At 40.9% G+C, this 13,705-nt stretch overlaps 1 protein-coding gene across 3 annotated transcripts; it reads right to left on the bottom strand.

Annotated features, from left to right (window-relative positions):
* Positions 1-4,481: 4,481 nt before the first annotated feature.
* Positions 4,482-12,025, bottom strand: LOC141586319 (chaperone protein dnaJ 1, mitochondrial). 3 transcript variants are annotated; one of them, XM_074407509.1, is made up of 20 exons: positions 11,682-12,025; positions 11,528-11,588; positions 11,306-11,404; positions 11,118-11,209; positions 10,191-10,274; positions 10,067-10,105; positions 9,713-9,847; positions 9,447-9,488; positions 9,249-9,336; positions 8,622-8,686; positions 8,327-8,389; positions 8,163-8,235; positions 7,981-8,072; positions 7,291-7,362; positions 7,085-7,141; positions 6,519-6,567; positions 6,323-6,392; positions 6,137-6,226; positions 5,304-5,498; positions 4,482-4,934 (listed from the first exon to the last, which is right to left on the bottom strand). In XM_074407509.1, the coding sequence occupies exons 1-19, from the start codon at positions 11,736-11,738 to the stop codon at positions 5,399-5,401; spliced, it is 1,428 nt and encodes a 475-aa protein (XP_074263610.1). In that variant the 5' UTR covers positions 11,739-12,025; the 3' UTR covers positions 4,482-4,934; positions 5,304-5,398. The 3 variants fall into 3 exon arrangements, with proteins under 3 accessions (XP_074263610.1, XP_074263611.1, XP_074263612.1); XM_074407510.1 differs by having other exon boundaries at positions 5,304-5,533; positions 11,682-11,981; XM_074407511.1 differs by lacking the exon at positions 4,482-4,934 and having other exon boundaries at positions 5,476-5,550; positions 11,682-11,981.
* Between the last annotated feature and the right edge of the window lie 1,680 nt (positions 12,026-13,705).

Here is a 13,705-nt window from a genome sequence, read left to right as displayed (position 1 = left end):
ATAGCTAGTCGGTTAAGACCGTCACGGGATGTGCGTCGAAGTAGGGTTTTAACTTACTTGCGGCAACGACGACGGCGAAGTTTTATTTTCTTCCCGGACAATTACGGCACTGACCGTGGCCGAGGTAACTGCTAAGTATAGATATAGCGTCTCCCCCATCATCGGCCTGGACAGGGTCGGCAGTGTCAGAAGGTGAGCTTTCAGTTGCCTGAAAGTTGTGCTCTGTTGCTCCCCCCAGCTAAAGTCTTTATTCCCTTTTAGCACCGTAAAGAACGGAGTGCTCTTGTCGGCCGACCGAGAGATGAAGCGGGCAAGAGCTGTCATTCTCCCGGTCAGTGTCATAACCTCTTTTCGATTTCTCGGCTCCGGCAGGTCTAGTATTGCCTGGACTTTCTCTGGATTGGCATCAATTCCTCTGGCGCTGACAAGCACGCCGAGGAACTTGCCGGCCCGGACACCGAAGTTGCATTTCATTGGGTTAAGCTTCATCTTATATTTCCTTAGTGAACAAAATGTTTCGCTCAAGTCGGCCAAGTGCTCGCTGTCAGACTTGCTTTTTACAATAGCATCGTCGACGTAAGCCTCGATGTTTCGCCCTTTTTGATCTTGAAACACTATGTCCACCAGCCTAGTGTAAGTTGCGCCAGCGTTTTTCAAACCGAACGGCATCATTTTATACATGTATGTGCCGTTACCGGTGATGAATGCGCACTTAGGCATGTCTTCTTCGGCCATAAACACCTGATGATACCCTGAGAAGGCGTCTAGCAGGCTTAGCATGGTGTAGCCTGCCGTTGCGTCAATTAAACTATCTATTCGAGGCAAGGGATAACCATCTTTAGGGCATGCTTTATTAAGATTGGTGAAATCAACACACATCCTCCACGCCCCTGATGACTTCCTCACCATTACAACATTTGCTAGCCACTCAGGGTAAGTACAAGGCATGATAAAGCCTGCTTCTAACAATTTGTCTACCTCGGCCTTGATGGCCTCATCCTTCTCGGCCGAGGAGTTCCTCATCTTCTCTTGCTGACAGGGCGGCGGTGGAGAGTACGTTCGGCTTGTGAACGATCACCTCCCGCTCACGCCCGACATCTCGGCGGGCCGAGTACGCGAAGACGTCTTTGTTCTTCCTCGCAGTCCGGAGATTGGCTCGAATTTTGGCTCCGGGACACCGACAATCGCAACGATTACGGTGCGCCCGGGTCAATTTCCACTTCCTCGATGCAGGCTCCTTCGACCATGCTGACGTTGTTGGTGCTCATCGGATCACCCTCCCGTTGTAAGGATGGGCTCTTCCCTTTCTCTCGATTTTTCGCCACTTTGAGGGATTGCATGTTGCACCCCCAGCGGATACTTGGACATTGACTATTTCGTCTCTTTCGTCCTTTGAGATGAGCTTTTGCGCTTCCCCGGTCAGAGATATACATCAATGTCGGGGCCGGATGGACATCACTGCGTCGGCCTCGCTCAAAGTGACTCGGCCTATGAGAACATTGTAGGCAGACGAACCACCAATGACCACGAACTCGGATAAAACATTCTTGGCCGCATCGGCTGCCAAACATCACCGTGATCGATTGACCCCGGGGGTACCAGGCCGGAGAAGTCAGTATAGCGGGTTGGTGCGAGGGGCTCGGTCTTCATCTTGAGGCCGAGATTGAGAAAGCACTCCATGAACATGATGTTTGTGTAGGCGCCTGTGTCAATCATGCACCTTTTGACCAAGTGGTTGGCTATGTCTAGGTGGACTACAAGCGGGTCGCTGTGCGGAGCAACGACTCCCTCGTAGTCCTTCTTCCCAATGGTTATATCGGGGATTGTGGAAGCGGGGATCGTTGTTTTGGGCACAAAGTTGATGGCTTGGTATAGCTCATTCGGTGCCGTTTGTGCCCATTAGTGACCCACCGTTCTCGTTCCCAGATGACAACCTGGATCACTCCCATTCGAATGGAATACGATTTTCTATTCACCCCGTCGGAGCTTGTTTACGGCCTCCAACTACATACTTCTTTGAGGGCCCCCTTTCGGATCGGCTCCTCGATGGCGTTCTTCGGATGCTGCGACGTTGTAGGTCTTATGGCCGCTTGGCCATGGTAGTCGCAAAAGCGGCTCATGTCGCCGTCCCCCTCGCCTTGGGGGCCTTGCCCATTCGCCCTTCATTCTTGCTTAAGGCGAAGACCTCGGCCCAGGTGATTTGACCGGGGGGTGAGGCTGGCATCCGCTTCGGGTGTATGGTCCCGAACTCCCCCCGGCACCCGCCGAGTTCTGCTTCCTATTAAATCTCTCAGGCCGTGACCGATTCATGTCACGGCGACCTTCATCAACATTCTCCCGTGGCTCTTCCTCTCTCGAGTGCCCAGTTCGCCGTGGCCTACCCAGGTCTTGTGATAGTCCTCCACCTTTACAGCTCGGTCGGCCATCTTTCTGGCGGTGTCTAGGTTGAGGTCCTCGCATTTGATCAGCTCGTTTTTGAACTCGCCTTTCGGGAGGCCTTTCATCAGTGCGAAGGCCGCTAGTTCGGTGTTCAGCTCTCGGATCTGCGAACCTTTGCGTCGAATCTCTTCACGTAACCGTAGAGACTCGTCCTCCCCCTGTCGGATAGTGAGGAGATCCGATGTCTCCACGACCCTTCTCTTGTTGCAAGCATCTTTGGGCTATGAAGTTATCCCTTAGGTCGGCGTAGCGATATCTAGAACCATTAGGTAGCCCCTTGTACCAACTCCGAGCCATCCCATGCAGGGTCGTTGGGAAGACTCGGCACCAAACCTCGTCAGGTTGCTCCCATACCGACATGTACGACTCGAAAGCCTCGGCATGGTCGGTTGGGTCGCTATCCCCTTTGTATGATAGGGCGGCGGCTTCGGTTTAGTCGGCACGAGAGACTTCGAGGACATAGGCACTGAGGGGCTGTCTGACCACGTGTCGAATGACACGCGGCGATCGGCTCCTTGCAGCCCTAGTCCGGCTTCTCTCCATTGGGCGGGAAGGGCTTCTTGTGGTCCGACTTTGGAGAGTCGGGCTTCTTTCATTTCTTCGGGGCGGGCCTCGTTGTTGCCGCGGCGAGCTGTCCTCCCCTCGAGTGGGGAAGGACTTTGTGCCGCCACGGCACCACGGGCTTCGGCGGCGTCCTAGCTTGCGCGGCTCCTTGTATCGCCCCGGACAAGTTGTTCGGGGTCACTTTATGGGCCCTGGTCGCCCATGGGTGCGCTGCCGTCACCGTCGTTGCGGCGGGGGTGATCGGCGTACTACCCATCGTCAGTCCGGGAATAGCTTTAGTTTGGTCGCATCGACCACATGTCTCACGACGGTGACTTGGCGTGGCGGCGGTGTTCGGCTCTCTTGGCATCCCGTACGCCGGTTCTATGACCCGGCTGGGTGGGACTCACCCGATCTCAGAATTAGGGAACGTGTCATCCTGGTAGAATGCAGTTTCGTCGCTCACAATTATTTCTTGTTGTTTTGACATCTTCTTAGCTTGCTGAGTGGGTTTTGTTTTTGTTTGGGTTTTTCTCAATATGTTGACTCGGTCAGCGGGTGCAGAATATGCCCCATCAGAAGATATTAGAGAATAGGATATAGTACTAATTTTTGTTAAATATTTTACTTCATAAAAACCCTTTTTCGCAAATGGGAATACAAGTATCAATTTGAAGACTTTCACCTCAAGAAAGCAAGATGTTGGGTCTGGGAAAAGGGATTAATATTAGGCCTCGTTTGGTCGTCATACGGGAATTAATTTCCCATGTTTTTATAAAACACATGAATACGTTTGGTTGGCATTCGGGAGTTAAATTGACACGGGAGTTTCCAACTACCTAGGGAGGCTAGGTAATTAAACTCCTCCATTATGGGGAGTTGAGAATGCCTAGGAAAATAGAATTCAGGGGATTTTGGGTAAACAAACTTCTATTTTCCCAATTCATGGAATTTTTCAATTCCCCCGTTTTTAATGTGCCAACCAAACGAGCCCTTAGTGTCAATTCAAACACTTTCAATGAACTGTAAAAATGACTTTAACTATAGCAACTTAGCAAGTATTGATCATTTATATAGACAATTGAGAAAGTTCGAAATTTCGGGCATCTGATTTACACATGATATGGCAGATATGCAGCAAATCAATTGTCCCAATAAATCATTTTCATTAAATCCATCAATTCATAAATACTCGGTATAAGTCTATATGTTAGTCTATATTTGATATTTAAGAAATACTTCGTACAAAATAGTACTATAAATTGGTGATTAGGACCTACGATCAGGGTCTCAAACCATTAAACTAAGACATATTCGGCACCCATCTGTAGTCGTCGTGCTCAGCCCAATGCACTTAACACTAGCACTATAGAGTAATGATTACCAATCTTAACAAGACAGTAGGAAGATCTTAACTACGCTTTATGGCCAGTGGAGATCGAAGCCAGACTAAATCGCGTGTAAGATGTAACCAAGAAAAACCGAGGCAAATTTGGGTAGTCCACGGCAACAAAAAAGGAAACAATTACAGTTGCAAAATTGCAATATACTCAAAGATGAACAAATAATGCTAAAGACGAGTCTTGAATCAGGACTTCTACATTTGGTTAAAGCAACTCAAAATATGGAGCATGGACTACGAAAGGCTGATACTACTCTAGCCCCAAACTCGCAAAATTTTGTTGCAAAATAGTCTATCGAACGCCTTAAAAGTTGCAAAATACAAATTGCTACCCCAAGTTCAAAATCCACACTCCCCCATCAAAATTGTTGGCTTCTAAATCCTAAACGTGTTCGGAATGTATTACTTGTTCCCATACGGTTTAAATGGCTTAAGAAAATCATAATTACAGTAATGGTGCGCCTTTGTATCAGTGTCCTACCTGAATGACAACTGTGTGAAACATTTTCTTGGACTCCAGCGAACAACCTTGGTTCAGTGAAAAGCACGACTGAAAATATGCAACATCGTTTTGTTAATCCTATTAGTCATAAAGATCTTCAGATACAAACAATAATATCATCAATCATCACACCACCTCAATGGCATTTGCCTGTGGCAGGGTAAATGAGTAAGATTTGTTCAACTAATTATTATGTTTAAAGCATAGATATACAGAATGAACATAATGAAAATTGAGTCGTAAATGCATAGCATTACAGGGAAGTATCGAGAGCTTAGTGAGTCATTTTGGCAATATTTCATCATATTCCATAGCACAAGCCCATAAAATAAAGATCAGTATGAGTGCAATCCAAGAAACATTTACCCAGATTAAATTGAATTATATGCAATACTTGTAAAACAATATTGACTATACCTTCAAAATCGTCAATGATCATCATCAGGTTGAGCCTTGGGAGAGTGAAGATAACAAGCAAAGTATTAAGCAAGGAGGATTCGTCTGTCATAGCCTCAGAGCATGATTTTCTTCAAAAATAGAAGGATCAACAGGAGTAGAGACGCCTCTAGCAATAGTTTGGAACTATTTCCGCTTTGCAAAATCTGCTGCAACCTGAAAGTTAACCAGTAGACAGCTGCTGGTGAAGCCTGTTCATTTCCAGCATCTATATCAAAATCAGAAGGGCAACAAGACTAGAGGCCTCACTTCCGACAAAATTGCAGAGACGTGAAAAAATGGTTCACAAAACCAGTATCCCTATAATTTAAATGCAAAAACACCAGGATACGGTTTGGTTTTCCATGAAAGACTGTCCCATACAAGACTTAGGATTTTCATTGAAACATCTAATCCTGGCTAGACAAATCAGACGAATCTGCTTATGTGGTTAGTGAGGGAGCAGCTGGTTCAAAGATAGCTCATTGAGCTGATAACTTATTTATTACCACGTCAATGCCCCAATTCCCCAGCGACTCTTACTAGGATCCTGATAAGGAGAGAACAAGGATCTGTATGGCCATAACCATAAACCATATGATTGCAAAGAGACTGTTCCCATAAAAAGGAATCATAGTAACATAAGCAATTATGAGGAGGGATCCTAGAAATGTCCTTTTGCATGAGCCCAAGATTCCTATAAATTCCCGTGGGCATAACTGTAATCATCTAAGGCAGTTAACATTTATCAGAGTGGCTCAAGCTCCCAAAGTGAGGTCACGAAACAAACATCGAGATTTGTTATTTAAACTCACCAACTCCCTTCAAAAGATGAATCTTCTTCACGATTCATTTCTTCCATCTCAAACTCTTCAAGTATAGCTCTTTGGCGTTCATTTACCTTCCTAAAAGAAATTAAAAGCAACCAGTCAAAATCCAGGACAGTTTCCACAATGCGAAGTAATCGACCATGGGTTTGAGGGAAAACTGGAAACACTTACGTCGGGAAAGTTACACGAAATATCACATGTTGATCACCACGTTTGATAAAAACACCACGTTTTGGCAATCCTGAAACAAGTGCTTTTTGAGTACATGATCGCAATAATTGTCTTTTCTACAGTCATTGAGGAAGAAAACAACAAAATACATCAAAAAATACATAGCGATATAGTATACACTATCCATAATGGTTACCTCTCCCTCTTAGAACCACCGCCTGTCCTGGCTGTACACCCTTTGGTATCTGAAGTTAAAATCAGTTGGTCAGGAATAGTAACTTCACATATAGGTGAACATAGGTTGACAAAGTGTCGTATTATAGCATTTGTTACTTTAGCAGACAAGAGATAAAAAGGTAAAAGCATTGATCAGGAAATAGGCAGAAGATAAACATTGCATGCCTCCCTCCCTCCCCCTTTCAATATTTGATTTGACGGATGCAGCCGGAAAGTTGTGGTCAAGTATAATAAAAATAAAACAAAAGAGCACAAAAGTCAATAAATATGTAATAATTGAGTACATAGGCTTGCGATGCCTGAATCAACATTTCTTGGTTGAATAGAAAAACTATTGTGTGGTATATAAGTTCCATCATGCTTGGTTGAACAGAAAACGCAATACATTATGAAACTTATATACCACTATACACCCAACAAAATATCACAATCACTCTTGCAAGTTCAAGTGTCAGATCTTATAGGGAAAGAACAAATGTCAAAGCCAAGAGAGAAAGAAAAAGAAGCAGATAGAGAATTTCATACATCCAGTAAAATCTTTCCTGATAGAGTTGGCACCTCGACCTTGCCACCAAGCATAGCCTACAGGATTTGACAAAAAGAAAATATCAGTTTCTAGGTTTATGACATGCAAAGACCGGTTGATAGCACAAAAGATATTGATTTACTATTTACATCTACAAAAGATATCGAATTGACAAAACACAAATAAATGATGAATATTTTTCTACCTGAGTAAAGCTTATATTAGCATCCACAAGAACATCTGAATCACTTCTAGTAAATATAGAATCATCAGCAACCTACATATATTAGAAAAGATTACAAAAGCAAAACTACGACAAGCAGGAACAATTAAGGAGAATGCCTTCCAATTGGAAGCTTACACAATGAACTCTCAAAATTACTGGCTTGTTCATATAATGGGAATTGATGGAAGATAGGGAAGCAAGAACCAATGTTTAACATAAGATTGGGAGGTATAGGGTAAAAATAACTTAAATCAGCAAGCACCATTCACCCTTCATGTTCTTGACTATCTTCTTTCTCGAAAGTTGAAAGTTGGAAAGTAGAAACAAACTCTCTCTCCTCTCTCAACTCCCTCCTCCTTGGCTATCTTCTTTCTCAACTTTTATCTCCCTACTTGTTTCGCGTTATTCTAATTGGTTCATGTTCTTTCTCTCCCCATCGTTAACCTGCTGTGTTATTTCCAACTGTCCATTTTTTACATCCGGATAAGCTAGGGCCTCCATCAGGCTCCCTTTCAGACATCGGAATGGTTAATTATTTTACCAAACACAAAAACAAGTATATTCAATTATCTTCAGCGATCGGCAAAAAAAGGGAAACTCGTCTTACTATTCCATGCTAATGGAACCCTTTTTTTTAAACGAAAGCTAAGCTGCTAAAGAAAGACACACCTTTAATCGAATGTACAAATTGCCAGGTTGTGCTCCAAGCCCCCCAGAATTACCAGCTTCACGGACAGTGATTGTGTCACCAGAATCCACGCCTAGCCGGTCAAGGACAGCAACAGGAGGCATTGAGTGGAAAACCAGAACCTCAATAACTTGGCAAATCAAGAACAATATACACTACTAACCAGGAGGTATTTCAACTGTAATTTCCTTAGAGCCTTCAAGCACGCCGGTTGCTTTGCAAACCCTGCATGTTTCCTGGAACATACGCATACATGTTACTTAAGACAACAGTACTTTGTACCTTGAAATATTAGGTGTTAGAGCAATCGAGATTTTGATTACTCACAGTAATAATTCTCCCTGATCCTTTACAATTATTGCAGGTGGATGAAAAAGGAGGAATCGTGACCTGTCAATGGTGTGACTCTTATCATAACAAGCTCTCATATGAAGTAATAAACTAAACTTTAGGAATTTAGTAACAATCCAGCATAATTCAAAGACACCAAATACAACAACATTACCTTAGTGCCTTAGAGAGCAAAACAAACTATGAAGAAATTCAAAAATAAAGGTATAGCAAGCTATAAGCATCAGAAATACAGAAAAGACGCAAATAAACAAGATGCTTCTAGACTTACCTTTCCAAACCCTCCACAAGTTGGACAGGTTCTAGTTTTTGCATCCATTGGGTGTCCATGGCCATCTAAAAGCACAATTCAAATCCATAAGCAAAAGTCGATACAGGCCAAATGAAAAAAAAAAAAAAAAAAAAAAAAAAAAAAAAAAAAAAAAAAAAAAAAACGGAACGCTATAGAAATCTCAGCATAAAAATACTACGGAGTACATTTTAAATTAAGTATGTCAATATGTATCACCATTTTCAGCCTACTACACTTGTGTAATTGTGACCTAAGTTCACTTTTTACACTCCCACTGAACTGCAATTTGATAAGATCAGGACATGACCCATATAATATCCACGTCAAACAGCACAGGAAAGCTTTAATAAGCCCCCATGGCCAAGTAAAGATTTCATCAGAAACGCCAAAAAAATTAAAAAAAAAAAAAAGTAAAACAATACTACAACCTTAATTCTATTAACTTTTTAGTAAGGAGCTAATATCAACATCATCATAAGCTTCCATCTACCATGTTTAAGCAATAATAACTCTTGGCTGGAATTTTTTTTATCAAAAAGGAGAGCCTATTCTTCCATGACTAAAAAGCAGTGAATATTTAGGAACATTTAAGCGATGTATACTCACGACACGAGCTACAGGGGATGTATGATTTATAAGAGAAGCGCTTTCTGCAGCCTTGTGCAGCTTCAAAAAATGAAAGTGACAATTCCTCCTGAAAATGTAAAGGCAAAATTAAATCGAAGTATTAGGACAGACTTTAATAGTACTAAGAAAAACTGTTCTTTTTTGCAGACGGAGTGAAACCATAAGATGAGTGTAGACCTGTACATCAGCTGCAAAGGTTTCCACTTCATCTTCAAATATCTGAAATGGAGAAAAATCGGCCATACTGTCAGTTGACAAATTAAGTTGCAGCACACCAAAGAACAATAAATAGTACATCAATTAGTAAGAAGGCAACTTCGAAGAAATATCATCAGTGGGAGTAAATCGTTCCATAGACTGAGCAATGAGCACTAATGGAATGATGACTACAGATCACAATCACAACAAACTGGCGTATAGCAGGACATAAATTCAGGCAATACCTCAGAAAAGATTTTATGGAACGATGATGAGAATTGAGTTTTATAAGCACGTGAAAATGCTTCAGCGTCGGCAAAACCATGTACATCCTCTGTACTCCTGCCTCCAAAATCATGCCTTGAACCCATGTCTAGGGTCTGGGGGAGAAAAGGAAAAAGAAAAATTGGTCATATGACGCATCAGCTACAGTGATGAATATTAATACTCAAGCCACAAGCTTTACATACAAAGACACAAAATGGTGGACTCGGATCTAGAACATACAATACTCCCTAAAATACTAGAATTTGTAATCATAAAGTAAAATCATGAAGTGACTAAATGAAGCAAACAATATCATAATAGTCGAGGCTTACCATGTCATACTCTGATCGTTTTTCAGAATCTTGTAGCGTCTAAAACCAGAATCATGAAGACAGAAAGTCAGCCTAAGGAACTCCATCGAAAATGGCAATTTACTTCTCAGCTAAAAAAACAGACCTCATAAGCATCTCTTATCTCTTGAAATTTCCTCTTTGCAGAAGGATTATTTTTATTCGTGTCTGGATGGTATTTCTTCGCCAGCTGCAATTTCATAAAGTGAAAATGAAAGAAATATACGATTCAAGAAAAATGAACTTAGGAATTGGAAATATGTCTACAAAAGAGCAGTAGAATGATAAAGGTGTGATAATCAATCACTCATAATATACAGAAAAACATTAATAGTGCTGAACTTGGATCAATATATGACAAACCAAAATTAACATCCTCTACCATGTAAAAATGAAGCCACAATGGATCAGATATCAGATACAGCAAGACAATTGAAAAGAATGTAAAGTGGCAAATAAAGATTAGAGTGATTAGATCGATCCCGTAATTTATGCTTCTTAATATTCTAATCCAAAAACACATATTTCGACTCTCATTAGCAGACAGTCTTACTGCTGTAGCTGCATTCCTGCCATCATAAAGCACGCGGCTGTACAACCATGGCTGTGTGACAAACTCTATCTGTATTAATCTAAATTCGCTCATTTTGTGGTCAATTACCTAACTAGATAAATACGTGCCAAATACTACTTCTCTATGTTTGCTCAGACTCCATGGAAGAAGTGGCTAATGTGCACAATATCCTATTGTTGGTTTACTTAGTTGGATTGGTGGACACGTCAATGTAACCTAGCTACCTACAGTACCCAATCTCGTTTACGGATTACTCATTTAACAGATTTTATAACATGATCACATTACAAAAATATCGTATCACATCTCTTACGTTCCAAACCAAAATTAACAGGCTGCTAGCTCATATAAATAGCCTATGCCAGCAGTCATTAACTCAACACAAAATCATAGTAGCGAGAAAGAATAAAACAAACTTCTTCAGAAGTGGCCTTTAACTCGTCATTACACTATAATCACCTGATGAAAAGCTTTTTTAATTTCCTCGCGACCTGCATTCCTAGAAACTCCCAAAATGTCATAGTAATTCCGCTCATTTCCGTATAATGGCCCTGAAATAAGCATACACGACCTAAATAAGCAATTCGGAACTAATCACACTAAGAAACGACAGATAACTCTCCAAAATTACACAGAAAAACTCTAACCTGTAGCATGAAAATGTCGTCGAATAAACGAAACTGAAAATACAGCTTCATCAATCGGTTTCGCAGTAATTCCAGCTATGTATCTATAATTGCACAACCCTAGAAAGCATTACAGAAACCTAATTAACATTCCGTCAATCGAAAAAACAAAAATTCATCAAACTTCGCCGCAATTGAAAATACATCAAGTCAATAACAAGCAGCTGAGAAATGAAAACATACTTGTAGCATTAATCAATGAATGTCGAGCACCGCGAACAAAATTGTAATTAGACTGTTGCGACTACATAATCAACCAAATTACACACTGAAATTAGCATCAAAACATTAACATTAAGAAATTAAAACGAGCTAAACAACATAATCGGCGACTTACGGAAAAATTGCGAGCAAGAAACTTTGAAGCGATTCCGATGTACTTCAATTTCCTCATAATTGATCAGCGAGAATAAATTAACCGTATGAAACTGCCGAAAATGAAAAATCAACAAAAATGACTAATTTTCAGAGAAGTATGTCAAGAACAGTGAGTTGAAAAATGGTGTGTTATTGAGGAAATCACTAGGATGCATAATAATTTGAGTAATTATCGAGTGTTCTTATTGCTGGAGAAGCTTGAGAAACAAGAAATTAGCGAAAATGGGACTGCGTTTTGCGTTCTGTGTGTTGGTTGTGTTCGTCTGCTTCTCTCCACCGGGTTGGGTTAATTTGTGTAGGGTTGGTGTGAGGTTTTCGGTTCTCTCCGCGATGATGAGACGGTTTCACCATAAGATTTGTTGTACGGAGTACAAATTATAGAGTACTATGATTATGGAATATAGGCAACAAAGCGTCTTTTTATAGACAAGGGATATTCGTTTATAGTTATAGACGAGTCAAATATCCACTCACTCTAAGCAAAACGGGGCTAATGTCACCACTCACCACCTTAACGCCAAATGTCACCAGTATCATTTTCATGTGATAAACTAACTGTTGTAGCTTAGGAAATGGCACTGGTGATATTTGGCGTTAAGATGCTGACATTTGGCTTATTTTGCTTAAAGTGAGTGCAATTTGGCCCGTCTATAACTCTATACGGATATGCGTCGTCTATAATGAGAATTTGTGTATAGGCAAACTGTAAATGTAAAATCATTTTATAATAAGGCGTCCGAATCAATAGTTCTCAAGGCAGTTCTAGATAGATTTTGGTCATGTTCTTTTAACTTAGTTTCAGTTCATTTCAATACAGTTCAGCTTCATTCAGTTCATGTAAGTTCAGTTCAGTTCATCTCTTTACAAATTAACTCTTACTTCATGTCAGTTCACTTTAACTTCATTCATTTAAGTTCACTTCAGGTATCTTTTCATAAACTAACTCTTACTCCAGTTTAGTTTAGTTCAGCTCCATTAGGTTTAAATTAGTTCGGTTCAACTTTTTTCAACCGAAAAGAACAAAGCCCTTGTTTAAGACTGTTCAAGTTAACCCCTTAGGTCCTGTTCTTTTCAAAAATAATTGAACTGAAATTAACGGAATTTAAGGGGTGTTTAGTTTGGGGTGTTGGAATGGAATGGAATGGATTTGAGTGATTCTAGTGTTTGGTTGGGGCATTTTGGAATAGAGTTAGAATTCTGATGGATTCTAATTCCACCCCAACCCCTTAGAATCTCATACGCACCTTCCCACTTAGGTTTCTAACTCCGTTCCCCCTCTATATGATTTTATATTGAACCAAACAATAAATAATAGGTATGAGTTTCTAAATCCATCCCTTCATGGTATCTCATTCCATTCCAATCTATTCCAACCTTTTGAACCAAAAGGGCCCTTAGTGGAGTCGAACCAACTGAACTGCATGGAGCCAAGTTGAACTCCATGGAGCCAAGCTGAACTCAACTGAAGTAAGAGTTAATTTGTGAAAAGATTAGCGGAACTGAACTGAAATGAGCTGGAAATATATCCAAATAAACAGGGTTATACATTTGTGAAGAGTTTAGGATTCTAATTACCTAAGAGTGGGAGGGGGTGAATTAGGTACTATTTTAAAAATTTCAACTTAACCTTTATTGAATTAAAGCAAGTTGATTAATGATATGAATAACAAGTGGATACATCAAATAAATTGATTCATTAAGAGTGTATCACGTTGTTAAAAATGATTGTTGTAAGGCAACAATTGATATGACTGCTGCTTATTTGTCTTAGCATATGAGATAAGACTACTGACCAAAAGAAACAGTATCAGGAACCGTTGTTAAATAAAAACGTGAGTGAAGAACAAGATAAATGCAGCGGAAATTAAAGTAACGAGAGATCAACACAATGCTTTTGAATTGGTTCGGCCAACACTCTAAGGGCCTACGTCCAATCTTCTTTTATTAATAAGTTAAGTGATCTACTCCGACTACTTAAACACT

The sequence above is a fragment of the Silene latifolia genome, chromosome 6 (genome assembly GCF_048544455.1).
Source record: "Silene latifolia isolate original U9 population chromosome 6, ASM4854445v1, whole genome shotgun sequence".
NCBI classification, from domain to species: Eukaryota; Viridiplantae; Streptophyta; class Magnoliopsida; order Caryophyllales; family Caryophyllaceae; genus Silene; species Silene latifolia.
Note: the sequence above shows the minus strand (reverse complement) of the source record. Positions and strands in the feature narration are given on the sequence as shown.

Excerpts from the sequence above, each read along its gene's own strand:
- LOC141586319 (XM_074407509.1), bottom strand. The coding sequence starts at position 11,738 with ATGAGGAAATTGAAGTACATCGGAATCGCTTCAAAGTTTCTTGCTCGC. Across the intron at positions 11,405-11,527 it reads TTCATTGATTAATGCTACAA|GGTTGTGCAATTATAGATAC; the intron begins GTATGTTTTCAT and ends AATGCTTTCTAG. Across the intron at positions 10,275-11,117 it reads TTAAAAAAGCTTTTCATCAG|CTGGCGAAGAAATACCATCC; the intron begins GTGATTATAGTG and ends ATGAAATTGCAG.